We start from the raw sequence: 25,098 nt of genomic DNA, 5'->3' as shown, positions 1-25,098 counted from the left end.
CACGGGCTCGTCCTACCCAAGGCCCCCGGGCCTTAAACCTCGGGCGTCCTGATAAGGTTGCCCTCTTCTTTGCCTGTTTACATGATCAACTACAACGGGGCTATCTGAGTAATTTTGGAAAAAATAATTCACCTTCCTCACACATTTACGCGTACTGGCGTAAGTGGGACTGGAAGCAGGTGTTCTATGTCACAGTGGTGCTGGCAATTGAATCAGGCTCATGAAAGGGCAGCCCCCGGTCTAGGTTAAAGGAGGGGGCGGGTCGCCGAGTGGGTTGTAAGTCAAGATGGCGTTAGCGATTTCCGCGGCGAGGGTCTGGGGGCCTAGGCGCCAGGCTGTGCCCCTGTTGCTGCGGCAGCTTGGGGCGCGGGGGCTGACTAGATCCGTGAGTACTTGGGGCCCCTGGAAGTTTTCCCTAAGGAGTAATAGGGCCGTAAAGACCCTCTTCGGAGCGTCACCTGCAGGGTATGCAGCAAGGGCTGGCAATCAAGGAAGCGAAAAAGGATTGGGAGAGCGCGCGGAGGGGCCTCGCGAGGGAGGAGCTTCCACTGAGGAGGGGAAAGGCGAGGTCGCCCCTCTGCGGGCTCTGAGGGAGGCGTAAGGGTAGGTCTTCTCGCTCGGCGGGGCGCGGGGACGGCGAGACCGTGTCCCTCAGGGGCTGGAGAACGGACTGACGTGGCCAGGGGAGAGTTTCTTGTGGATGGACGTTCTCGTCCAAGCCGAGAAAGGAGGAATGCGGTCCAGTCGCGGGCTTGTATGGGGTCTTCATTTCTTTGCTCCTTCGCCTCAGTTCTCGGTTTAAGACGAGTCGTGGGAGGAAGCCATGGACTCCTGCGTGCCCTGAGGGGACGTCGGCAGGCAGGGACTTGACTGTGCTTGGGACGCTACCGAGGAGGGCAGCCATAAGTATTTGTTGAATTTACGAGGGAGGAGAGGACCGGCCGGGGCATCTGCCCACATTTCTCGAAAATCCTTGAGGAATTTTTATTTCTTGTCCAAAGGGTCCGAGGGCCTTCTGGTAGAAGCCGCTTGGGGTAAAGTCGCCCCGCGGACCCTCTGGTGGGGAGAGGGGCTGACGTGGACCAGGGAAGGGCCTGAGCTACAGCCCGGGGGGCTCACAGCCCTGCCGTGCCCCTCGGTGAACCCTTAGGGGGTGGTTGTGAAAACACGCGAGGTGTGAGAACCAGCCCTGCAACAGGAGTGTCGGGGCGCGACCTTGGCGAGGGGAGCGGAAAGGAGGTGGCTTGAACTGTGGGGTTGGGTCTGAGCCCCAGTGTGTGAGGCAGGGAGGGGAAACCGTAGGGGGAATCTCTGATAGAAAGGAGGGAAGAAGGGTGTGAATGCTTGGAAGAGAATCACCTGAAGCAGGTAGAGGCCGAGGAGGCGCAGGTGCAGGGGGCGGGGCAGCCTTCTGCCTTGGGGCTGTTCTCTTGTAGTGTTTTTTTTTTTTTTTTTTTTTTTAAAGCAGTCAGAGCCTCTACCGTTGACCTCATTCCCGAGAGCCCACTGGCTGGGCAAGTCGGGTGGGAGGTGGGCAGACTGGGGCAGGCCAGGGGAAGGTCGTTTGTGTCTGATTAAACCTGTTTCTGTTGGCTCAGTCTCCTTGTTGCCTGCCTGCCTTCATTTTTTTTTGGGGGGGGGACGGATACTCATACTTTTATTTATATATGTTTACTTAGTTAAGTTTCTAAAGATGTATTTATTTGAAAGTCCGGTAGAGAGAGAAAGATAAGATCTTCCTTCTGCTGGTTCACATCGCAGATGGCTGCAATGGTTGGGGCTGGGGCTGGGCCTGGCTGAAGCCAGGAACCAGGAGCTTCCTCCAGGTCTCCCCTGCGGGTGCAGGCCCAAGCACTTGGGCCACCCTCCACTGCTTTCCCAGGCGCAGTAGCAGGGAGCCGGATCTGAGGTGCTGCAGCTGGGAAAGTGAGATGCTGGTGTCACAGGTTGCGGCTTTACCTGCTATACCACAATGCTGGCCCTGTTTATGTATATCTTGATTTATATTTTCTTTTTTTTTTTTTTTAAAGGATCTATTTATTTATTAGGCAGAGGCAGAAAGAGAGAGGTCTTTCATCCGCTTGTTCACTCCCCAAATGGCCAAAACAGCTGGAGCTGCACCAATTCGAAGGCAGGAGCCAGGAACTTCCAGGTCTCCCAAGCACTTGGGCCATCCTCCACTGCTTTCCCAGGCCATAGCAGAGAGCTGGATGGGAAGTGGAGCAGCCGGGACTCAAAGTGGCGCCCATATGGGATGCCGGCGTTGCAGGCAGTGGCTTTACCTGCTACGCCACAGCGCTGGCCCCAATTTATATTTTCTTAGAGTCACTGTCTCCCACCTGTATTTTTGCCACCTAAGATTTTAAAAAGAGGCTCCACTTTTTTAGTGTAGAGAAGGGACATAGCATTTCTTTTTTACAAGATTTTATTTATTTATTTTGAATATATATTTATTTATTTGGAAGTCAGAGTTACACAGAGAGAAGGAGAGGCAGAGAGAGAGAGAGATCTTCCATCCGCTGTCTCATCCCCACTTGTCCTGAACGGCCGGAGTTGCGCCAATCCGAAGCCAGGAACCCGGAGCTTCCTCCAGGTCTCCCATGAGGTGCAGGGGCCCAAGGACTTGGACCATCCTCTACTGCTTTCCCAGGCCATAGCAGAGAGCTGGATCGGAAGTGGAGAAGCCGGGACTTGAACTGGTGCCCATATGGGATGCTGGCACTGTAGAGGGCGGTTTTACCTGCTACACCACAGCGTCAGCCCCAAGATTTTATTTGAGAGAGAGAGCTATAGACCAAGAGAGGGAGAGACAGAGAGGTCTTTCATCTGCTGGTTCACTCCCCAGATGACTGCAATGGCCGGAGCTGGGCCAGTCCAAAGCCAGGAGCTTTTTCCAAGTCCCCACCCCACCCTGGATGCAGGGGCCCAAGCAGTTGGGCATCTTCCACTGCTTTCCCAGGCCATTAACGGGGAGCTGGATTGGAAGAGGACAGCCAGGACAGGAACCGGGGCTTATATGTGACGCCAGTGCTGCAGGCAGAGGCTACTATGCCACAGCACCAGCCTGGAGCCATAGCTTTAGTTAAAGAAGATTCTAGGCCAGGGTTGTCCAGTAGAACTAACTAACTTCCTTATTTAAAAAAAAAAATATTTGTTTTATTGATTTGAAAGGCAGAGTTATATATAGAGGGAGAGACAGAGAGATATATTCCATCTGCTGGTTCACTCCCTACATGGCCACAGGGTCATGAACTGGGCTGATTCAAAGCCAGGAACCAGAAGCTTCTTCTGGGTCTCCCACGTGGGTGCAGAGGCCCAAATATTTAGGCCATCTTCTGCTGCTTTCCCAGGGATTAGCAGGGAGCTGCATCAGAAGCAGAGCAGCTGGGACTCGAACCCATGCCCACGTGGGATGCAAGCACTGTGTGTGGTGACTTAACCTGCTACCCCACTGCACCGGCCCTTCTTCTTTAAAGAGATTTATTTGAAAGGTAGAGTTAGAGAGATCTTCCATCTGCTGGATCTCTCCCCAAATGGCTGTAATGGGCAGGGCTGGGCCAGGCTGAAGCCAGGAGCCTGGAGCTCCATCTGGGTTTCCCACATGGTGGCAGGGCCCAAGCACTTGGGCCATTCTCCACTTGTTTCCCAGGCGCATTAGCAGGAAGCTGTATCAGAAGTGGAGTAGCTGGGTCCGGCACTGTGGCGCAGTGGGTTAAAGCCCAGCCCTGAAGTGTGGGCACCTGTTCGAGACCTGGCTGCTCCACTTCCTGTCCAGCTCTCTGCTAAGGCCTGGGAAGGCAGTAGAAGATGGCCCAAGTCCTTGGGTCCCTGCACTCACATGGGAGACCCAGAAGAAGCTCCCGGCTCCAGATTGGCACAGCTCCAGCCATTGCAGCTATCTGGGGAGTGAACCATCAGATGGAAGACCTCTCCCTCTCCCTCTCCCCCTCCCCTCCCCCTCTCTGCCTTTCCTCTCTCTGTGTAACTCTGACTTTCAAATAAATAAATAATAAATCTTAAAAAAAAAAAAGTGGCTGGCGCTGCGGCTCACTAGGCTAATCCTCCACCTGCGGCGCCGGCACCCCGGGTTCTAGTCCCAGTTGGGGTGCCAGATTCTGTCCCGGTTGCTCCTCTTCCAGGCCAGCTCTCTGCTGTGGCCCGGGAGTGCAGTGGAGAATGGCCCAAGTGCTTGTGCCCTGCACCCCATGGGAGACCAGAAGAAGCACCTGGCTCCTGGCTTCAGATGGGCACAGCGCACCGGCCATAGCAGCCATTTGGGGGGTGAACCAATGGAAGGAAGACCTTTCTCTCTGTCTCTCCTCTTACTGTCTAACTCTGCCTGTCAAAAAAATAAATAGATAAAAAAAGACCTCTCTCTCTGTGTAACTCTTTCAAATAAATAAATCTTCGAAAAAATAATTTAAAAAAGTGGAGCAGCTTGGACTCGAAGCAGTGCTCATATGGGATGTCACTGTTGCAGGCTATAGCCCAGCTCACTACACCACAGTGCTGGCCCCAAGAACTTTTGGCAGTAGTTGAAATGTGGTACTGCACACTTTAAATGTAGCTGGTGTTGGGCCGATGCTATAGCGTTTGTAGTAAGCTAAGCCTCTGCGGCTTTAGCATTCCATATGGGCACCAGCCAGTTTGTGTCCTGGCTACCCCTCTTCCAATCCAGCTCTCTGCTGATGGCCTAGGAAAGCAGTAGAGGATGGCCCCAATACCTGGGCCCCTGCACCTGTGTGGGAGACCCAGAAGAGGCTTCTGGCTTCAGATTGGCCCAGCTCTGGCTGTTGCGGCCATTTGGGAAGTGAACCAGAGGACGGAAGACCTCTTTCTCTGTCTCTGCCTCTCTCTGTGACTCTCTCTCTCAAATAAATAAAATCTTTAAAAAAAAAAAAAATGTAGGGGGCTTGAGCCATGGCTTACTTGGTTAATCCTCTGCCTGCGGCACCAGCATCCCATATGGGCTCTGGGTTCTAGTCCTGGTTGCTCTTCTTCCAGTCCAGCTCTCTGCTGTGGCCCGGGAAGGCAGTGGAGGATGGCCCAGGTCCTTGGACCCCTGCACCCATGTGGGAGACCAGGAGGAAGCACCTGGCTCCTGGCTTCGGATCGGCGTGGCGCTGGCCATGGCAGCCATTTGGGAAGTGAACCAATGGAAGAAGGACCTTTCTCTCTCTCTCTCTAACTCTACCTGTCAAGTAAAAAAAAAATTTTTTTTTTAAATGTAGCTGGTGGGCCTGCACCGTGGCTCACTTGGCTAATCCTCCACCTGTGGTGCTGGAATCCCTTATGGACCCCGGGTTCTAGTCCCGGTTGCTCCTCTTCCAGTCCAGCTCTCTGCTGTGGCCCGGGAGGGCAGTGGAGGATGGCCCAAGTCCTTGGGCCCTGCACCCGTGTGGGAGACCAGGAGGAAGCACCTGGCTCCTGGCTTCGGATCAGCGTAGCTCCAGCCGTGGCAGCCATTTGGGGGGGTGAACCAACGGAAGGAAGACCTTTCTCTCTGTCTCTCCCTCTCACTGTCTGTAACTCTACTTGTCAAATAAATAAATAAAAGATCTTTTTAAAAAAATGTAGCTGGTGTGACTGAAGAACCTGTTTTAATCTTTTATTTACTTATTTTCTTTTTTTAAAAGATTTACTTATTTATTTGAAAGAATTACACAGAGAGAGGAGAGGCGGGAGGGGGGGTCTTCCATCTGATGGTTCATTCCCCAGTTGGCTGCAACGGCCAGCCGGAGCTGTGTCGATCTGAAGCCAGGAGCCAGGAGCTTCTTCCGGATCTCCCACATAGGTACAGGGCCCAAGGACTTGTGTTATCTTCTTCTGCTTTCCCAGGCCATAGCAGAGAACTGGATTGGAAGTGGAGCAGCCGGGTCTCGAACCGGCGCCCATATGGGATGCCGGTGCTTCAGGCCAGGGCATCAACTCTGTGCCACAGTGCTGGCCCCTATTTACTTATTTTCATTTTATTTGAAAGGTAGAAATAGAAGGATCTTCCATATGTTGGTTCACTCTTCAAATTCCAGCAACAGCTAGGGCTGGGCCAGGATGAAGCTAGGAGCCCTGCAGCCCTATCCCAAGTACTTGAGCCATAACCTGCGGACTCACAGGGTGCACATTAGCATAAAGGTAGAATTGGAAGTAGAGCCAGGACTCGGACTCAGTCACTCTGTTGTGGGACGCATGAGTCCCAGAAAGTGTCTTTGCTCTGCAAAATGCTTGCCCCCCAAGTTGTGTTTTCTTTTTTTTTTTTTTTGAAGGTTTATTTATTATTTTAAAGGCTGAGTTACGGGGGGGGGGGGTCTTCCATCCTTTGGTTCACTCCCCAAATGGCCCCAAGGGCCAGAGCTGAGCCAATCAAAAGCCAGGAGCTTCTTCCAGGTCTCCCACACTGGTGCAGGGGCCCAAGGACTTGGGCCATTTTCCACCACTTTCCTAGGTCACAGTAGAGCTGGATTGGAAGTGGAGCAGCCAGGACTCGAACCAGCTAAGTTTTAATATTATTCTACCTCAGTGAGTTTAAGTGGCCTTACGTGGTTGATGGCACAGTTTTATGGAGGTGGGAATGAAGATAGTGCCTTTGGGGTAAGGTAGGGAGGGTGTGTTGTGATGGGAGGCTTGGATGGGGTAGTGGGGCCATCAGTATTGGGAGGGTGACGAGGCTGCCTTGTTTGTTGCTGCCTTCTTGTCCTGTCTCCCTCCGCCCTTTTCCCAGCATACTCTGCTGCCCTGGAGTTGTTTGCCTGATTTCTACCACGCTTCCTCCGGCTGCTACATTGGCAGATGTTTTAGTGCTCAGAAGAGGAGGATGGAGACTCAAGTCGTCTGGGGGTTGGGCGACAGTTTCTTAGCCCCCACTCCAGGGTGGGACTTGGCCACCCCATTTCACCTCTCTGACCCTAGCAAGTGGAGTGAGGATGGTTCTGCCCTGCTGGAGATCAGAGGCACCTAGACCTGAGCCTGCACTGGTGACCAGTAGTGCGATTTCTGCACCTGGCTGTTGGGGCGGCCTCTCTGGGGCTGCAGAGCCCTGCACAGCATCTGTGAGTGGCAGGTGCCTGTGTGGGTTGTGGGATGAATGGAGACAGTCTTTACTGACCTAATTGTGTGCGTTTGTCTCTCTTAGCTAGTGTCTTAAGAAACCCAGCCTCTGGCCGGCGCCGCGGCTCAATAGGCTAATCCTCCGCCTTGTGGCGCAGCACACTGGGTTCTAGTCCCGGTCGGGGCGCCGGATTCTGTCCCGGTTGCCCCTCTTCCAGGCCAGCTCTCTGCTGTGGCCAGGGAGTGCAGTGGAGGATGGCCCAAGTGCTTGGGCCCTGCAGCCCATGGGAGACCAGGATAAGTACCTGGCTCCTGCCATCGGATCAGCGCGGTGCGCCGGCCGCGGCAGCCATTGGAGGGTGAACCAAGGCAAAAGGAAGACCTTTCTCTCTCTCTCACTGTCCACTCTGCCTGTCAAAAAAAGTTAAAAAAAAAAAAAAAAAGAAAAAAGAAAGAAAAGAAACCCAGCCTCTTTTCACATCACAGATCTCTTTCTGACTTACAATGCCAGCTCATGTCCATTATTAATTTAATAGAGCCACATGGCAAGGCCTGTGCAGTGGTACCATTGGGGAAACTGAGGATCGCAGAGGTAAGATCTCATGTGGAGCTCTGGACTCCAAGGCCCAGTACCAGGCTCCTAGGTCTCACAGTATTCAGCTTGGTCCCGCCCTGGTGTGCCCCACCATTGTCTGAGCCACTCAGCCCACGCTGGCTGGCCGGAAGCTAGCTTGGGAGGAGCTGGCTTCAGGCCCCAAGATGCCCTTCCCTCTGCATCTCAGCCCCACTGGTTGTCTCTTCTTTCTTCCTCCTTTTCATAAATTAAAAAAGTTTTTTAATTTATATTTTTTTATTTGAAAGACACAGAGGTAGAGATAGGCGTACAGTGAGAGATTTTCCATCTGCTGGCTTATTCCACAAATATCACCAACAGCCAGGGCTGAGCAAGGCCAGAGCCAGGAGCCCAGACTTAATCTAGGTCTCCTGTGTGTGTGGCTGGGACCCACGTACCTGAGCCATTTCCTGCTACCCTCCAGGTCTGCATTAACAGGAAGCTGGACTAGAAGTGGAGCCAGGGCCACTGGGATGTGGCACAGTGGGATAAGCTGCTGCCTACAGTGCCAGCATCCGTTAGCATAGCCCCAGTTCTAGCCCTTACTGCTCCACTTCCAATCCAGCTCCCTGCTAATGTGCCTGAGAAAGCAGTGGAAGGTGGGCCAAGTGTTTGGGCCTCTGCCATCCATGTGGGAGACTCAGGCACTCTGAAGTGGGATGTAGAGTCCCAAGCAGCCTGTTAACTACTGCAACAAGCACCCCCGCTGTGCTGGCTCTCTTTCTGTTCCTTGTGTCACAGGACAAACTGTTGGTGAGAATTTGGTATAGCAGTTAAGATGCTACTTGGGATGCCTGCATCCCCTATCAGACTGCTTGAGTTTGAGTCCCAACTCTGCTCCTATTCTAGTTTCCTGCTGCAGCCCATCTTGGGTGGCAGCAGAGGATGATTCAAGTGATTGTGTCCCTGCCACCTATGTGGGAGACCTAGGTTGAGTTCCTGGCTCCTGGCTTCAACCTGGCCCAGCTCTGGCTATTGTGGACATTTGGGGAGTGAGCCAATGGATGGAAGATCTGTCTCTTTTTTTTTTCTTTCAAAGAAAAACGACGAAATTATAGCAAATTGGGGTCTGCGCTGTGGTGCAGCAGGTTAAACTACGGCCTGCAGTGCCAGCATCCTATATGGGTGCCGGTTTGTGTCCTGGCTGCTCCACTTCCAATCCAGCTTCTTGCTGATGTGCCTAAAAAAGCAGTGGAAGATGGCCCAAGTGCTTGGGCCCCTACCCCCATGTGGGAGACCAGGAAGAATCTCCTGGTTTCAGCCTGGCCCAGCCCTGACCATTGTGGCCGTCTGGGGAGTGAACCAGTGGATGGAAGATATCTTTCTCCCTCTTTTCCTCCTTCCCTCCCCTCTGCTCTCTAACTCTACCTTTCCTATAAATAAATTTTTTAAAAATTACAGCAAATATAGCTTTAGAACCTTAATTGCTTAATTTGCTTATGATTCTAGAATCTGGGCAGCACTTCATTACATAAGACAGAGTTTTGATCCAATGAGCTGAGCAGCGGAGTTTGATTTTACTGGTGGGAAAGGGCTAAAGGGGCCGGCACTGTGGCATAGTGGGTTAAGCCTCTGCCTGTGGCACTGGCATCCCATATGGGCACTGGTTTGAGTCCTGGCTGTTTCACTTCTTGTTCTTTCTTTCTTTTCTCTCTCTCTCTCTCTCTCTTTTTTTTTTTTTTTAAGATTTATTCACTTATTTGAAAAGCAGCCGTGAGGGGGTGGGGGTGCATCTTCCATCCACTGATTCACTCCCCAAATGGCTGCATCGGTCAGAGCTGGGCCGATCCAAAGCCAAGAGCCCGGAGCTTCTTCTGGGTCTCCCACGTGGGGCCTAACGACTTCGGCCATTTCCTACTGCTTTCCCAGGTCATAGCAGAGAGCTGGATCGGAAGTGGTGCAGCTGGGACTCCAACCGGCGCCCATATGGGATGCCGGCACAGCAGGCAGCGGCTTTACCTGCTATGCCACAGTGCCGGCCCCTGCTCCACTTCTGATACAGCTCGCTGCTTATGCGCCTTGGAAAGCAGTGGAAGATGGCCCAAGTGCTTGTGCCCCTGCACCTGCGTGGGAGACCCTGAAGAAGCTCCTGGCTCCTGGCTTTGGATCTGCCCAGCTCTGGCCTTTGCAGCCATTTGGGGAGTAAACGAATGGATGGAAGACCTTTCTCTTTCATTCCCTCTAACTCTGCCTCAAATAAATAAGTAAATCTTTTAAAAAGGGGAGGGGAGGCTAGAGAAAGCAGAAACAAAGAACAAAGAGCAGATTGATCATTTCTCCTTTTTCCAATGTTTATTTCATCTCCTTGAAAGGCAGAGGGACACAGAGAGAGGGAAAGAAGGATCCTCCATCTATTGATTTACTCCACAAACGCCCATAACAGTAGAGGTTGTACCAGGCTAAAGCCAGGAGCTGGAACTTGATTGGGTCTCCCACATGGGTGACAGGGACACAACACTTGAACTTCTGCTACCTTCTAGGATGCATTAGCAGGCAGATGGATTGGAAATGTGGAGTAGCCTGGACTTTTTTTAAAATAAAGATTTATTTATTTATTTATTTATTTATTTGAAAGAGAGGGGGTCCAGCCACCACCTGCAGTCGTGGCATCCCATATGGGTGCCAGTTTGAGTCCCGGCTGCTCCACTTCCGATCCAGCTCTCTGTTGTGGCCTGGGAAAGCAGTAGAAGATGGCCCAAGTCCTTGGGCCCCTGCACCCGCGTGGGAGACCCGGAAGACGCTCCTGGCTCCTGGCTTCTGATTGGCGCAGCTCCAGCTGTTGCGGCCAATTGGGGAGTAAACCAGAGGATGGAAGACCTCTCTCTCTGCCTCTCCTTCTTCTCTGTGTAACTCTGACTTTCAAATAAATAAATAAATCTTAAAAGAAAAAAGAGAGAGAGAAAGGAAGTGAGTGAGATCTTCATCCACTGCTTCGTTTCCCAAATGTCCGCAACGGCTGGGTCTGGGCCAGGCTGAGGCCAGGAGCCAGACTCCGTCCAGGGCTGTTATGGGGGATGGCAAGGGGTTCTTGGGCTGCCTTCCCAGGCACATTAGCAGAGAGCTGGATTAAAGGCAGAACAGCTGGACCTTGACCCAGTGCTCGTACGGGATACCGGTGTCGTAGGTGGTGGCTTAGCCTGCCGCGCCACACACTGCCCCTTGTCTATCGAATGTGGAGTGCGCTTCCTGCCGCTGCAGGCCTTTGCGGGTGTGTGGTTGTCCGGGCTGACGTGTCACTGCTGGAGAAGCTTTCCAGACCCCAAACACCAGGGCTGCACCTGCGAAGCTTCAGCAGGGGCACCTTCTTAGCCCTGTGAGCGATGAAGAAGGTCGTTCTGGGCTGGGCATCTGGCCCACAGGTCCGACCCCTGCGTCCCACATCTGAATTATCTGGGCTCGAGTCCCTGCTCATGTGGACTCCGAGGCAGCAGTGATGGCTTAAGTGTTTGGGTCCCTGTCACCCACATGGGAGACCTGGATTGAGTTCCCAGCTTTGACCCTGTCCCCAGCTGTGTTGGTGGGCATTTGAGAAATGAACCAGTGGTTGGAGCAGGCACTCTTTCTCCCTTCACCTCCCTCCTCAGATAAACAAGTAAGGAACTTGAAAAGCAGGTCGTGCTTAGGAAACACTTAGTGCACTTGCCAAGCACTTGGGAAGAGCTGGAGCTGCGGAGCTGTGCGGTCCCTGGGGGCTTTAATGTGGGGCCGGTTGGGTTGGATTCAGGGAAAGATGAGTGTCCTTCTTGGCCTTTCCATCTTCAGTTCTGAGAAAGCCCCTGGGTCCCCGAGGCCCTGAAAGCTCGATTAATCATCACACCGGCGCTCCCAGGAAGGGGAGGCTCTGCTCTGCTGTGGCGGGGCAGAGTCAGAGCCTAGCAGAGGGCAGGCCCGGGTGGCCCAGCTGAGCTCCGGGCAGGGCACTCGGAGTAGACTGGCACCACCCAGACTCGACCTCACCTCTCTTCCTGCTGCCCGGCTGCCATTCCCACTCATGGTCTGCGTGGCCTCGGGCTAACCGCTAACCTCTCTGAGCCTCAGATACCGCCTCTGTGCAGCTGCCATGACAGTGCCCACGGCGTCAGTGAGCACGCGTGCATCAGGAACATGCCTCATACAGCGCCTGGGCGCAGGGCTCACATGCTGCAGCTGTGGTCCGAGGAGCCCCAGGCACCAGGCCGTTCTCTCCTAGGTCTTTTGCGTCCCCTAGGCTGAGGTGTTAGCCACACCCTGCGCCCGGCTCACCCCCGCCTGCCTGGGAGGCCTTGGTTCAACACCCCTTTCTCCAGGATGCTCTTCCTGGTGCTCGCTCTGCTGCTGGCGATGACCCAGTCCTCCCAGCCCTGCGGCAGGGGCTTCTCCCGCCTCTCCACAAGAGGACGCAGGTTCCGGGAGACTGGTTCCTGCTCAGCATGACGCGGCTGGGAAGGGACGGAACCAGGGTCGGACACAGGCAGTGTAGCCCTGGAGTCCCTGCCCCTGCCTTTTCTGAGGTTGCCCTCTGGGTGGCAGCCTTGTGCTCCTGTTTGCTACCCCCTCCACCTCCCCCCACTCCCGTCTCCAGCCTTTAGTTCCGGGCCTGACTTGGAACCAATCTTCTGTGTCTGCCTGTTTGACAAGAACAGGCACCAAATAACACCTGCCGGCTTTTCCTCTCTGTCAGGTGCCAGCCGATCCATTTACATGCATTACCTCGTTTAATCGCACTCGTGCCACCCCCGGGGTCCACAGGAGGAAACCAGGGCTCTGGGAGTTCTGGTCCACAGTCAGGAGGCAGGTGCCCTTGACCCTGATGCCTCAGGGAATGACTGCGCAGGTCCGTCCCAGTACCTCCAAGCAGACCGGCAGGTGGTGGTTTCCCTTCCCGCCTGTGGAGAGCATGTGGCTTCAGGGCTTTATGTAGATCTGTGGGGCCTCTGCCATTGTAAGCTGCCACAAACCCCTCAGTCTTTCCAAAAACATGGAGTCATGCCCTTCCTCTGCCATAGGAAGCATTTCCTGTGGGCGAGGCTCTGTGCTGAGCCCTTCTAGGATCAGTGCAGTAACCCTGGGTACAGGAACCCTGTCGACTCCACAGGCCCAGGAAAGTAGGGGGAGGAGGGTGCAGCCCTGGCCCTGCTCCAGGTGCATGGAGGTGCCCCCTGGTCAGAGGCCTGTCCTCTGTGCCCCCTGTCCTGACACCTGGCTGGGTCTGAGCCCTTAGACCCTGTCCTGACCCTTGCTGCCCCCTACTCTGTCCTCTTGGGGCCCCATGTGTTATTGCGGCAACGTCTCTGCCAGCCCTGTGCAGCCTTGGGCGGGTGAGGAAGCCCAGAGGCAGGTCTTACGCAGAGCCACCGTGGCCTTTAGATCTAGGGTCAGGTCGTTCCGGCCCTGGAGGCAGCAGACCTCAGTGCTCGTCCGCCTGGTGTGGTGAGTGCCTGCTGTGCAGGCCACCTGGGCGCTGTCCTTGCCTTTTCGGCAGGGAACTGGGGCGCACGTGGGAGACACGCACAGAACAAAGGAATAATGGACAATAGAAAGGCCTGGCTGTGCCGAGCCTCAGAAGGGGAAGCAAAAGGCCGACGGTTTCCCCTCACCCAGGGAGGGGAAGTCTGCGTGGTGTTGTCAGACCTCAACTTGCTCCGCCGTCGGAGTGTGATTTCCTTGCAGCCACAAGTGCCTCGTCTCTTCTGGAGCCCTGGACGGCTAGCTCAGCGCAGTCAGAGGTGGGGAGAGGCAGCTTGCAGCAGACGCCACCCTACTTGGCTCCCACTGGAAGCTGAGCCACAGTCTCCCACTCGTGGGGGCAGCTGTGGCAAAGGTGCAGATGCGTGAGGACCAGGCGCGGTCGGAGCGAGGGTTTGGGCATGAACCTCAGCCCAGTCCTGCCACGATTTTTCTTTCTAGCTTTGTGTCCTAGTGCAGGCTCTTGTAATTCCCCAAGCCTCGGTTTCGTTGTCAAGGCCATGCAGTAGCAGACAAGCTGGCCTCACAGACGCCCAGGGGACTCGGTGAGGCTGTGCATGCAGCACGCGGCCTGGCACACGGTGACTGCTCTTACAGTGCTGCCACCCGGTCAAGGCTGCCTGGATCAGGGCGGAGAACTCTAATTGCTCTCCTTCTGGCGAGTCTGTAGGCCTCCCCAAGTCCCCCGGGCCTTCTCAGCCTTGCCTCTGCTCTGAGGAAGTGATGCCCCCAAAGGCCTCCACAGCCACTCTGCTCCTTCCGGAAAGTTCCCACCAAGGCAACACCATGCCTTGCCAGGAGTGCCCCTCTCCAGACTCCCCCTGCCTTCCTCTCATCATCACTTGGTCAGCAAGGACACGTGTCCAGCCTGCCTCAGGTTCCCAGAACCCTGCACAAGACCAGAACAAAGCAGGTGCTCAAATATTTGCTGAATGACTCAGCCCGGGCTGGGAGGGCTGGGAGCAGAGGGTGCTGGAGCCCTGAGGAGGAGGCCTGGTGACAGGGTGGAGGGGATACTGGGGGTGCTGCCAGTGAGGTTCTGACCATTCACTGCCTGACTCAGGGGCGCTGCTGAGCTTTTCCCATGCGTGAGCTCGTTTAAGCCTCGTGACGTTTCCAGGAAGGTTCTCCAGTGTGCAGACCGGGAGGGGCTGCGTGTGCACATGCAGAGGGCGGGTCATTTACTGTCTTTGCGGAGGGGATCGGAACTCGGCTGACTCCAGCTTCCTGTCACTGCAGATTCTGGGAGGCAGAGTGATGGCTTAAGTATTACGAGTCCTGCCATCTTGATTGAGACCTTGATTGAGTTCCCAGCTCCTGGCTGTAGCCCTGGCCACCGTGAGCGGGGAGCAAACTACCAGATGGACATGTGTCTGTCTGCTTGCCTCTCAGATAAACAAAAAGCTAAGTTTAGCTTGGTATAACATTTTTTTGAAATCTGTACATAAATGCATTTTCCATTAATTTTTGAAGACCTCTTTAAAAAAATAAAAAGATTTATTTGAAAGGTGAAATTAGAAGTCTTCCATACGATTGTTCACTTCCCAAATGGCTGCAATAGCTGGAGCTGGGCCAATCTGAAGCCAAGTGCTGGGAGCCAGGAGCTTCTTCTGGGTCTCCCACATGGATGCAGGGGTCCAACCACTTGGGCCATCTTTTTCTGCTTTCCCAGGCCACAGCAGAGAGCTGGATCAGAAATGGAGCAGCCAGGATTCGAACCAGTGCCCATATATATGGGAAGCCAGCACTTCAGGCGACAGCCCTACCTGCTACGCCACAGCGCTGGCCCCAAAGACCTCTCCTTTATGCATGGATTTCAAATTTCTTTTGCAGCCAAATAAACTTTCTAGTCCCACAAACATTTATTTATTTTGAAAGGCAGAGCAATGCAGAAAAAGAGGAAGACAGATCTTCCATCCGCTGGTTCACTCCCCCAGTGGCTGCAGCAGCAAGGAGCCTGGAACCCCACCTGGGTCTCACATGGGTGGCGGGGCCCAAGCTCTTGAGCCGTCTCCTGCTGCTTTCCCAGGTGCATCAGCAGGGAGCTGGATCAGAAGCAGAACAGCCAGGACTCGGACCGGCACTTACAAGGGATGCCGTCCACCGCAGGTGGCTGCTTAACCCACTGTGCCACAAAGCTGGGCCCTCCATGACCCATTTGAAGTCCCTCATAGCTACCAGGGAGCTGCTCGACGCTTTTTAGTCCGTGATCTTCACGACAACCCTGTGGGAAGGTGCTCCTGCTTTCCCCCCAGTTTTCAGGGGAGGAACAGACCTGGAAGTCGTTAGCCTGAAGGTGGAGAACGTGGTGGAGCTGGGGTTCAGGCTGGGGCCCTGTTGGCTCGCTCACATGCCACCCCGCTGCCAGGGTTGCATCCCTGGAGCCTCGGTGCCACTGCTGACATGGCGTCCCCGCCCTCTCCCCAGCAGCTCCCCAGGTGGCAGCAGCAGCAGCAGTTCTCCTCCCTGGACGACAAGCCGCAGTTCCCCGGGGCCTCGGCGGAGTTCATAGACAAGCTCGAGTTCATCCAGCCCAATGTCATCTCGGGCATCCCCATCTACCGCGTCATGGACCGGCAGGGCCAGATCATCAACCCCAGCGAGGACCCCCACGTGAGCGGCTGCCTTGTCACCTCCCCGTGCCCCCCGTGCCCCCGTGCCCGGGCCCCTTGCCTGTGTCCCCTGTGATCCCAACAGGCCCATATCCGTGTGCCCCCACCTGCAGCTGCCCCAGGAGAAGGTGCTGAAGTTCTACCAGAGCATGACGCTGCTCAACACCATGGACCGCATCCTCTACGAGTCCCAGCGGCAGGTGCGTGGCCGCCTGCGGAGGACTCAGTCCCCTGTGGTCGTCCAGCCGTGTTCAGGGAAGAGGATAGAGATCCTCGTGTGTGGGGGCCAGGGGAAGGGAGGAGGGCTCCTTGGCATTCTCGGTGTGTTCATGGGACTCTGGAAGAAGAGAATGGGAGTGTGGACAGGGGTCCTGCCCAAGGGCAGAGGGTGACCCTGTCAGGAGGACACGGCTGTGGGCCTGGCTGGAGGCTTCAGGTGCAGGAAGGGCAGGAGTGGAAGCCTCCAGCCCTCGCTCTCTGCAGCTCACAGTCCTGACAAACCCGGAGGACCCACGGAGCACTGAGGCCCATGCCAGATGTCCTCTGATCCTTAGAAGTCTTGGTCCCAGGGGGACATGGGCCTGGGCAAACCAAGGTCCGCAGGAGGATTTGCTGACTTACTAACTGCGAGGCCACAGGGCTCTGCACTGAGGCGTGGCTGCATCCAGAGGGCTCAGGAGGTGCTCTCGGGCCTTTCCCTCTCCTCTTTGCTTTGGCTTCCTTTGTTTCCAGGTGGTGGTGGTGGTCCCTGGTCGTCCTCAGCTCGGGGAGAGGTGGTAGAGAAAAAAGGTTCTGTGTGGGCCCTGAGCTGGTCTGTGAGACTGAGGTTCTGGCCCTGGGACCCCCAGTGCTTCCATCTTACCTGAACTGGCCTCAGGTCGCCCTGAAGACTGACGGTGGTGTCGGGTCCTGTGACGCTGCCAGCCTTGTGGTTACCACTCCGTGCGGCAGTGGAAACAGAACAGTCCCTTAGGGTCCTGCAGAAGGCCCCCGGCTGATGCTCGCTGGCCAGGCTCAGGCCCCATGCCACACCCAGGAGCCGAGGGTGGAGGAGTAGAGGCCACTGCTCCCAGGCCACACAGATGAGAGCCGGGGCAGGGTTCCTGTTGGAGAAGGGGAAGGGTGTTGGGCAGGCAGCCCTCAGATGCTGACCCTCCTGTGCACGGGAAACAGGGTGGGCCTGGAAGTCTGCGTTTACATCAGGTCCCTGGGGGTCAAGCCCCTTAGTGATTCCCACTGAGGTGCGAGGCCCGTGGGCAGGAGGACACGACTGAGTGGATGCAGGCGGGCAGCCCACTCCTGACTTTCCCACTCACAGGAATGCTTCCTGTGGCTTCCCCAAGTAGGGAGGTCCTCACCCCACCCAGAGACTTCCCTGGGCACCCACTGTCCACAGGGTCAAGCCTCACCACGCTGTCTCCCATTCTACGGTGGGCTCCGTGCTCTGCCCCCCTCCCCACAATCTCTGCCACGCCAGGCCGCCCCTGCCTGTGCGCTCAGACCCAGGCACAGCCGTGACTACACAGGTGTAGTCTCTTGTCTCTGCCTCACATTTCTTCACTGTAAAAATGTGGGTCTCAAGGCAGCCATTTGTGCCTGGAACACCCACATCCCACACTGGGGGCCTGGGTTCGAGTCCAGCCTCCTGCTCGTGCTGACCCTGGGGGCAGCAGGGATGGCTCCAGTGGTTGAACCCCTGCTTCCCACGTGGGAGACCCAGATCAAGTTCCAGGCTCCTAGCTTGACCTGGCCCATCTGGGAGAAAACCAGTATGGATGGGAGAGTGCTCTGAGTCTTTTTGCCTTTCAAATAAATGAATTTTAAAAGTTTTAAGATTTATTCAATTGAAAGGCAGAGTTACAGACAGGGAGAGACACAGAGAATGAGGTCTTCCGTCTGCTGGTTCACTTCTCAGATGGCTGCAACAGCCAAGGCTGGGCCAGGTGGGAGATGGGAATCTGGAACTCCATCCGGGTCTCCCACACGGGTGGCAGGGACCCAGGCCCTTGGAGTCATCTTCCATCGCTTTCCCAGGCACATTGTAAGGAGCTGGATTGGAAGTGGAGCAGTCAAGACTTAGAACCAGTGCTCACAGAGAATGTGGGTGTCACAGGCAGTGGCTTAACCCACTGCACGGCAGTGCCAGCCTGCTTCAAATTCTGTTAAAAGTGGGGAGGGTCCTGATAGAACCCGTCTGTAGGGTCGGCCTGGGATTCAGGGAGACCCTGCATAGTAGGTGCTTGGCTGACAGGACACCCTCAGTAAGGTCCCTGTGCCATCACTCAGGGCTCAGCTGCTGTTAGGGTCTGTTTGTGACAGACCACCTTCCCATGCAGCACGGAGGGGAGCCCTAGCAAATAAACACAACCGCTAGCTCAAACAGATTCATGCTTTCTCCTGTTTGATCAAGGAAACCTGGAAATGAGCTGCCTGGGGCTGGGCTGGGCAGTAGCACCGTGGGGTCATGGGATGCCCATTTCCCAGCACTGCCATCTGCATTGCCTGGTGCTGACTTCTACCTTCACGGAGCTCCCTGTAGTTTCATTCCAGGCAGGAAGTAGAAGGAAGATCAGACGAGGCTAAGTCCCCACCCCCACTTCTATAGAACTTTCCAGGGGGTCCCACCCAGTGAGGTCTGCTTGCGTTTCGTTGGTCACTGCTAGTTGCAAGGGGACAGGAATGTAGTTTTCCGTCTGGCAGGGCCCCCCTGCCCTGGAGTGAGCTTGTTGGCAGAGGAAGGGGCCAGGCACTGGGTGGGCCCCAGTAGCTTCTGCCACTTGCTCAAGTCCTGTTTCCTCTGGGGCTGTCTCAGGCCCCTCTCTGCGCTCACCTGACAGCCCTGCCAGGCCTTCAGCACCCAGCCTCCACCCACTCACTTGGCACTAGAAAGCCAATTAACTTTTAATTGGTTCCTCACTTAGAAGAAAGCTCGTATTCATCAGTTTCCCCCACAACAACCAGAAAGCCAGGCCGGGAATCCACAGGGAACCCCGCTGAACCTGAGGAGGGCTGGCCACGGGGTCCTGCAGGACCACCCCGGCTTGCCCTGCTTCCCCTGCACGTGGCCTGGTGCTTTGGTTCCCGTGCACCTGCGGCTCCCCAGGTCTCCATCCAAGCGTCTCAGAGCCCTGGCGCCCCCTGGCCTCTCCCTGCATGTCCAAACCTGACCTCGTGTCTTCCTCCCAGACCTGTTCCTCTTCCTCCCTGGGCCCATTTCACAGAGCAGGGTTCTGCCATCCAGCCTTTGCCAGTCTGTGGACCTGCACCTCCCACCCACCTTGTGCCTCTCTGGGTCCTGCCTTAGAAATCACTCATCAGAGCCCGGGCCCTCCCTCTCTCCTGCTCACTGTTGGTGCCTCGGCTTCCAGACTACTTGTTGCCCCTCATTGGCAGGAAGCAGCCACAGGCCCATGCTTTTGGCTGGGTGCAAGAAGAAGGGAGGGCAGGGCAGGGCATTGGCTGCAGTGGTCCCTCATCCAGAAAGCAAAGCTAAAGCTGTGTCCCAGGCCAGCTCTGCCTGCGTGGGAGACTGGTAACTTGGGTGCAGTTGGGAGATGTGGGAGCAGGGGGCTGGCCCGGGTGCCCCCAGCACTCTGACTGGGCTCCCTGGACTCATCCCTCTGCTCCTCTTCCCCTGGCACCACTCCCAGCCAGGCCCACCCTCCTGGCTTTTCCATTTCCCGTAGGCAGCCCGAGAGGCTTTTAAAACCCCAGGCTGACCACGGGGCTCCCTGGAGAACTGTGTGTGGTTACAGATGCTGCCTGCCCTGCACTACCCTGCCTGCTCTCTCCTGCCTCCAGCCTTTCTGGCCTGTGGCCTTTCTGGTGCCTCTGCCTGGGGCCCTCCATGCACTTGGCCTTTGCTCACTTTAGACAGTCCTCTGATGCCCTTCCGCTGGGACAGGTCCCTCCTTGGGCTCCCATCCCAGAGACCTCATTGCCCAGGCTCTAACTTGGCAGCTCCCTGGGGGCAGGAGCCCCAGCAGGGCCTGGTCAGGGCTGGCTTTCAGGAAGACACTTGGTTAACGGGGCCATCAGGGCTTGGGCAGATTGGACTGATTGTGTCATTGCTCAGCATAACCAAACCCCCTCGCCCTCCCCCAGGGCCGGATCTCCTTCTACATGACCAACTACGGTGAGGAGGGCACACATGTGGGGAGTGCGGCCGCCCTGGAAAACACAGACCTGGTGTTTGGCCAGTATCGGGAGGCAGGTATGTCCGCCTGCACATTTTTGTTAGCCCACGTGCTCTTCCAGGAGCAGCCCAGTGCCAGGAAGGGGTGCCAGGCTCGGGGTGGGTGTGTGGTGCAGTAGAGGTTAAGTCTCCACTGGAACACGCGTGTCCTGTACTGGAGTGCGTGGCTCCACTCCAATCCAGCCTCCTCTAATGTGCGCCCTGGGAGGCAGCAGGGATGGTCCCCACCTGGTACAGGTCAGCAGCACCCGGCCACTGAGCCTCCTTCCCCAAGCTCACCCGGTGGCCCCAGGGTGAGTGTGTTCCATGCCCATTCTGAGGCGTGTTCACGGTACTCGCAGCACCTCCACTCCTCAGGAAGTGCGTAGTCTCAAAGCCAGCGGTGTAGGCAGACCTGAGCCGAGCCGTGCGGACATCCCTCGGGGCACCCTGTTAGCTGGAGAGCAGAGATGCTCCCCACTTCCCCCCCTCCAGCTTGGTGTTGGCTTGTGTGCGCGAGTCTGCGTTGTGCGGGCTCCCCACTCCGCCCTCGCTGGGGTGGGAGCTCTCGTTCCCCGGCTGAGGACGCGGAGGGCGCCGTCTCCTCGGGTCATCTGGGCATTCATCAGCGCGTGCTCCGTAATCTGAGCTGATGCTTGCGATTGCTGTTGAGGGAAGATGTGCGTCACAAAACGTGACACTGGGCCAGTGCCACGGCTCACTAGGCTAATCCTCCGCCCGCGGTGCCGGCACCCCGGGTTCTAGTCCCAGCTGGGGCGCCGGATTCTGTCCCGGTTGCTGCTCTTCCAGTCCAGCTCTCTGCTGTGCCCTGGGAGAGCAGTGGAGGATGGCCCAAGTGCTTGGGCCCTGCACCTGCATGAGAGACCAGGAGGAAGCACCTGGCTTGTGCCAGCTGTAGCGGCCATTTGGGGGGTGAACCAACGGAAGGAAGACCTTTCTCTCTGTCTCTCTCTCTCACTGTCTAACTCTGCTTGCCAAAAAAAAAAAAAAGTGACGCTGTGTGTGTAACGTGATCCTCGTGATTCGCCTGGAGGGCGTCCTGCGGGGAACACGAGGAACACGGGTCTCCAACACGGGTCTGGAGACGGGGCCGGGGGCCTCGGCGGTGGAGCGAGGATGCCGCTCCTTCTCAGGAGGCCGCTGAGGGGCACAGCCCCCCCAGGACGTCGCAGACTCCGCCCCGCCCTCTGTCGTAGCAGGCAGGGCCCCTTCCCCAGAGCAGGTGAGGTGGGCGTCCAGAGGCTGTGCTTGCGGGAGAGGGCTCCCCTCCAGGCAGCGCGGGAGCCAGTGGTCCTGGCGTTGACTGGGTTCATCGTGATCAAGTAAGCGTCTGAATCAATTAAAAACACCTAAAGGTCTCGAAATTTGTCATTAAATCTGAAGAAGAAAACGGCTGGATGCCTGCCACTTTTTGTAAATTTGCACTCACTTGAGAGAGGGCCCTCATCTGCTGGTTCACTCCCCAGAATGCCCACTGCAGCCAGGGATCCGAGGACGTAGGCCACCACTGCCTTCCAGGGTGCGCGTTTGCAGGAAGCTGGAGTGAGGAGTGGAGCTGGGACTCGACCCCGGCGCTGTGGTGTCGGCTGCCGGTGTCCTAATCATTAGGCCGAATGCCCACTTCCTCCTCCTCTTGAGAAATCAGAGGAGCTAGGCATCGGCCTCCCTCTCATAGGCCCACACTTTCCAGCCTGCCCACGGTCACATGTCTGTGACACCTGCCGGTCCCCGCGAGCCTGTGCATTTGCCTGCCCTGCCCAGTCCTGCTCCCATGTTGTATAGACAGGGAAGTGGAGGCAAGGGGCTTCTCCCAGGTCTCTGGGTTGGTTGTCCCCACCCTCAGCTGACCGTGGCCTCCTCCGTGCCCAGGCGTGCTGATGTACCGGGACTACCCCCTGGAGCTGTTCATGGCCCAGTGCTATGGCAACGTGAGCGACCGGGGCAAGGGGCGCCAGATGCCCGTCCACTACGGCTGCAAGGAGCGCCACTTTGTCACCATCTCCTCTCCACTGGCAACGCAGATCCCTCAGGGTGAGGACGCCTGCCCTGGTGCCGCGCCCTGTCCAGCCTCCGCCCGCCCCTCCCCTCCAGGTGGCCTTCTGGGCAGTGCCACCCACAGAGCCAGCTCTGCTCCAGGCTTTCCGGACACTTCTGGCTGGGACCCTTCTGGAGAGGGCTTTGTCCCTACCATGTCCAGTAGCCCTGAGCTGGTGTGACCACGCTCGCGGTCTCCCAGACGTGCATCTGCCCCACCCAGCTGCTCCCAGCACAGCTGCTGTGTTCCCGAGCGTTTGCTGGGGTCTGAGCACTGCGTGGTCCCGTGTGTCGGCCAGGGTCTGGGCGTGTGCTGCCGTGTGCTGTCTGACGGGGCCCTCACTCACCGCTGACAGCAGGAAACGGAAGTGTTGCAAGGGGCGCGCTTGCAGTAGAGGGAACATCAGGGGCTCAGAACAGGCGACCCCAGGGCCTGGTCCTTGCCCTAACCCCGTACCTCCCTCCTTCCCCACCCTTACTGCAGCTGCCCTGGAGCCCCTTCCATTAAAGGGCACCGCTTGCACCATACAGCAGAGACCAAGCAGTTGGACCTCTCCTGCCCTCCGGGGCCTGCAGCCTGGTCGCAGCTGCCGCTCTGCCCCAGAGGCCAGTGGTGCGCCCAGCACACCAGGAGCTCGTGTTCTGGGCGGGGACAGGAGTGCAGGCCTCCTGGGGTGGTGTTCTGGGCGGGGACAGGAGTGCAGGCCTCCTGGCACGGCGCAAGGCAGCCTTCTGAGGAGGTGGCAGTGGAGTGACAGGTTGAGTCCCGGCACCTTCCATTTGGGTGCCCACCTTGTGCCAGATGCCATGCTGTGAGCATTGTGGCATGGATCTGGCCAGCACCCAGGACAGAGACCGGCGTCCAGAGGTTAGGGACGCAAGCCCTGTGAGAAGCGGTGGTGGGTGCAGGTGACATTCAAGTGCAGAGCCGTCAGGGAGTGAGTGAGTGAGGAGCGGGGGCAGAGGCCAAGGCTGGCTGAGGAGGTAGGGGAGGGGTGCAGAGCGCGCAGATTAGCAGGGGACTTTGAGTTTCAGAAGTGTTCCCAAAGCCACAGTGCTGTGGACGTTTGAACAGGGTCTGGCTGCTCAGGGTAGCAGGGGCCAGGGAGGAGGCTGTGTCAGAACTCAGGACGCGGCTGTGGCTTGGCCAGGGTGCTGGGGGACCAGGATGGGCGAGAGGGTGGCAGTGGCTGTATTTTGAAGGTGAAGTTGATATGGGGAATGGCTGAGGGCTTGGAGTGGGGGGTGATGCCCAAGTGTTTGGCCTGAGCTGGAGCTGGGAGCGTGGAGCAATGGTCGGCTGCGGGCAGGTGCTGGGGTGGGAAGCAGGTCTTCTTCCCTGGGGAGCCAGACCACAGCCGGCCTCAGCCCCAGAGCGCTGGGCCAGGGCCAGTGTCCTGGGGGGGGGGGGGGTTTGCATGCGTGCGCACACGCAGAGTGCCCTCCTTATGCGTGTGTCCACTCCTGCTCACTGCCCACTCACACCCCTGCAGCGGTGGGGGCAGCCTACGCCGCCAAGCGGGCCAACGCCAACAGGGTCGTCATCTGCTACTTCGGGGAGGGGGCGGCCAGCGAGGGGGATGCCCACGCAGGCTTCAACTTCGCCGCCACACTCGAGTGTCCCATCATCTTCTTCTGCCGGAACAATGGCTACGCCATCTCCACGCCCACCTCTGAGCAGTACCGCGGGGACGGCATCGGTACGGACTGGCGTCCCCTCCTTGCCCCTGCCCCAGCCTTCTTCCCTCCTCGCTTCTCATCTGGGCCCCGGGGCCTAAGCAGCCACCCCTCTGTGCCCACAGCGGCACGTGGCCCTGGCTACGGCATCATGTCAATCCGCGTGGACGGCAACGACGTGTTTGCCGTGTACAACGCCACGAAGGAGGCCCGGCGGCGGGCAGTGGCCGAGAACCAGCCCTTCCTCATTGAGGCCATGACCTACAGGTGCCCGCCCCTCCCCAGCCACCGCCCCCAGGGCTTTGACTCTCCCCAGTGTGGCCCCCTCCCCTCCATTGCCACCCCTGCCATCCCTTCCCGTTCCTGACCCTGGCCCACTCCCCGGCAGAATCGGCCACCACAGCACCAGTGACGACAGCTCCGCGTACCGCTCAGTGGACGAGGTCAATTACTGGGACAAGCAGGACCACCCCATCTCCCGGCTGCGGCACTTCCTGCTGAGCCGCGGCTGGTGGGACGAGGAGCAGGAGAAGGCCTGGAGGAAGCAGTCTCGCAAGAAGGTGACGAGGGCTGGGATGGGGGCAGCGGGGAGCCTCGGGGCTGCACCAGTGCTGCGTCCGTGTCCTTGGCGCGCGTCCTGGGCCACTTGTCTGCCCTCCGTTCCTGATCTCTGAAGGGGTCCTGGTGGTGCCCACTCCACCAGACAGTTTGAGGGCCAGGTGACGTAATCCATGTGCAGTCGGGGGTGCCCTGGCCACAGGCAGCTCGCTGCCCCCCTCAGCCCAGTGTACTGAACCCCAGGGCACAGCCTGGGGTCAGGCAGCTGCACACCCCACCCTGCCCATCATCCTCGACAAGCCACGCCCTGCCGGGGACAGAGGCCTGGGGTCAGGCTGGCTGCCGTAGGTGACGGGCTGGGACAGGTTGCCTCGCGGGGTCCCCACCAGGCACCAGGCTGTCTGGGGAGGCTGCCTGCCACCCACTACCCTGGGTTCCACAGGTGATGGAAGCCTTCGAGCAGGCCGAGCGGAAGCTGAAGCCCAGCCCCAGCCTGCTCTTCTCGGACGTGTATCAGGAGATGCCCCCCCAGCTCCGCAAGCAGCAAGAGTCCCTGGCCCGGCACCTGCAGACTTACGGGGAGCACTACCCCCTGGACCACTTCGACAAGTGAGGCCTGGGCCCTGCCCCTCAGCCGCCCAGCGGGCAGTCCCCCGTGAGGGACAGGGGAGCCAGCAGGTGCTCCCGCTGGAACCTTCGGGCCTGGGTTCCTGGCACCTGAGACTGGAATGCGGGTGGCTGTGCACCCCGTATCTGCCCCTGCAGGCTGTCTGTTACACGTAGGGGGCAGTCTGCCAGGTATGAGGCCCTGGCACCCCCTCACCTACTGTTACGGTGCCTTCCCAGGGCACCTCCAGGAGGGAAGCTCCTCTGGACGGGGGGGTGGGGCAGCTGAGTGAATAAACTGTCTCTGCCCTCGG

The 25,098-nt window shown here is 57.5% G+C and overlaps 1 protein-coding gene across 3 annotated transcripts; it reads left to right on the top strand.

Moving 5' to 3' along the window:
• Positions 1 to 276: 276 nt before the first annotated feature.
• BCKDHA (branched chain keto acid dehydrogenase E1 subunit alpha) lies at positions 277 to 25,098 on the top strand. Of its 3 annotated transcripts, none has more exons than XM_002722294.6 (9): positions 277 to 385; positions 15,533 to 15,715; positions 15,828 to 15,914; positions 19,819 to 19,927; positions 21,779 to 21,940; positions 23,437 to 23,643; positions 23,746 to 23,887; positions 24,009 to 24,180; positions 24,621 to 25,098. In XM_002722294.6, the coding sequence occupies exons 1-9, from the start codon at positions 287 to 289 to the stop codon at positions 24,789 to 24,791; spliced, it is 1,332 nt and encodes a 443-aa protein (XP_002722340.1). In that variant the 5' UTR covers positions 277 to 286; the 3' UTR covers positions 24,792 to 25,098. The 3 variants fall into 3 exon arrangements, with proteins under 3 accessions (XP_002722340.1, XP_008247916.1, XP_089174903.1); XM_008249694.5 differs by having other exon boundaries at positions 15,530 to 15,715; XM_089318777.1 differs by lacking the exons at positions 23,437 to 23,643; positions 23,746 to 23,887; positions 24,009 to 24,180; positions 24,621 to 25,098 and adding an exon at positions 22,428 to 23,339 and having other exon boundaries at positions 15,530 to 15,715.

Source organism: Oryctolagus cuniculus, chromosome 18 (genome assembly GCF_051225735.1).
Source record: "Oryctolagus cuniculus isolate XC-2025 breed Fujian yellow rabbit chromosome 18, ASM5122573v1, whole genome shotgun sequence".
Classification (NCBI taxonomy): Eukaryota; Metazoa; Chordata; class Mammalia; order Lagomorpha; family Leporidae; genus Oryctolagus; species Oryctolagus cuniculus.
The sequence above is the reverse complement of the archived record's forward strand: the minus strand, read 5'-3'. Positions and strand labels throughout refer to the sequence as shown.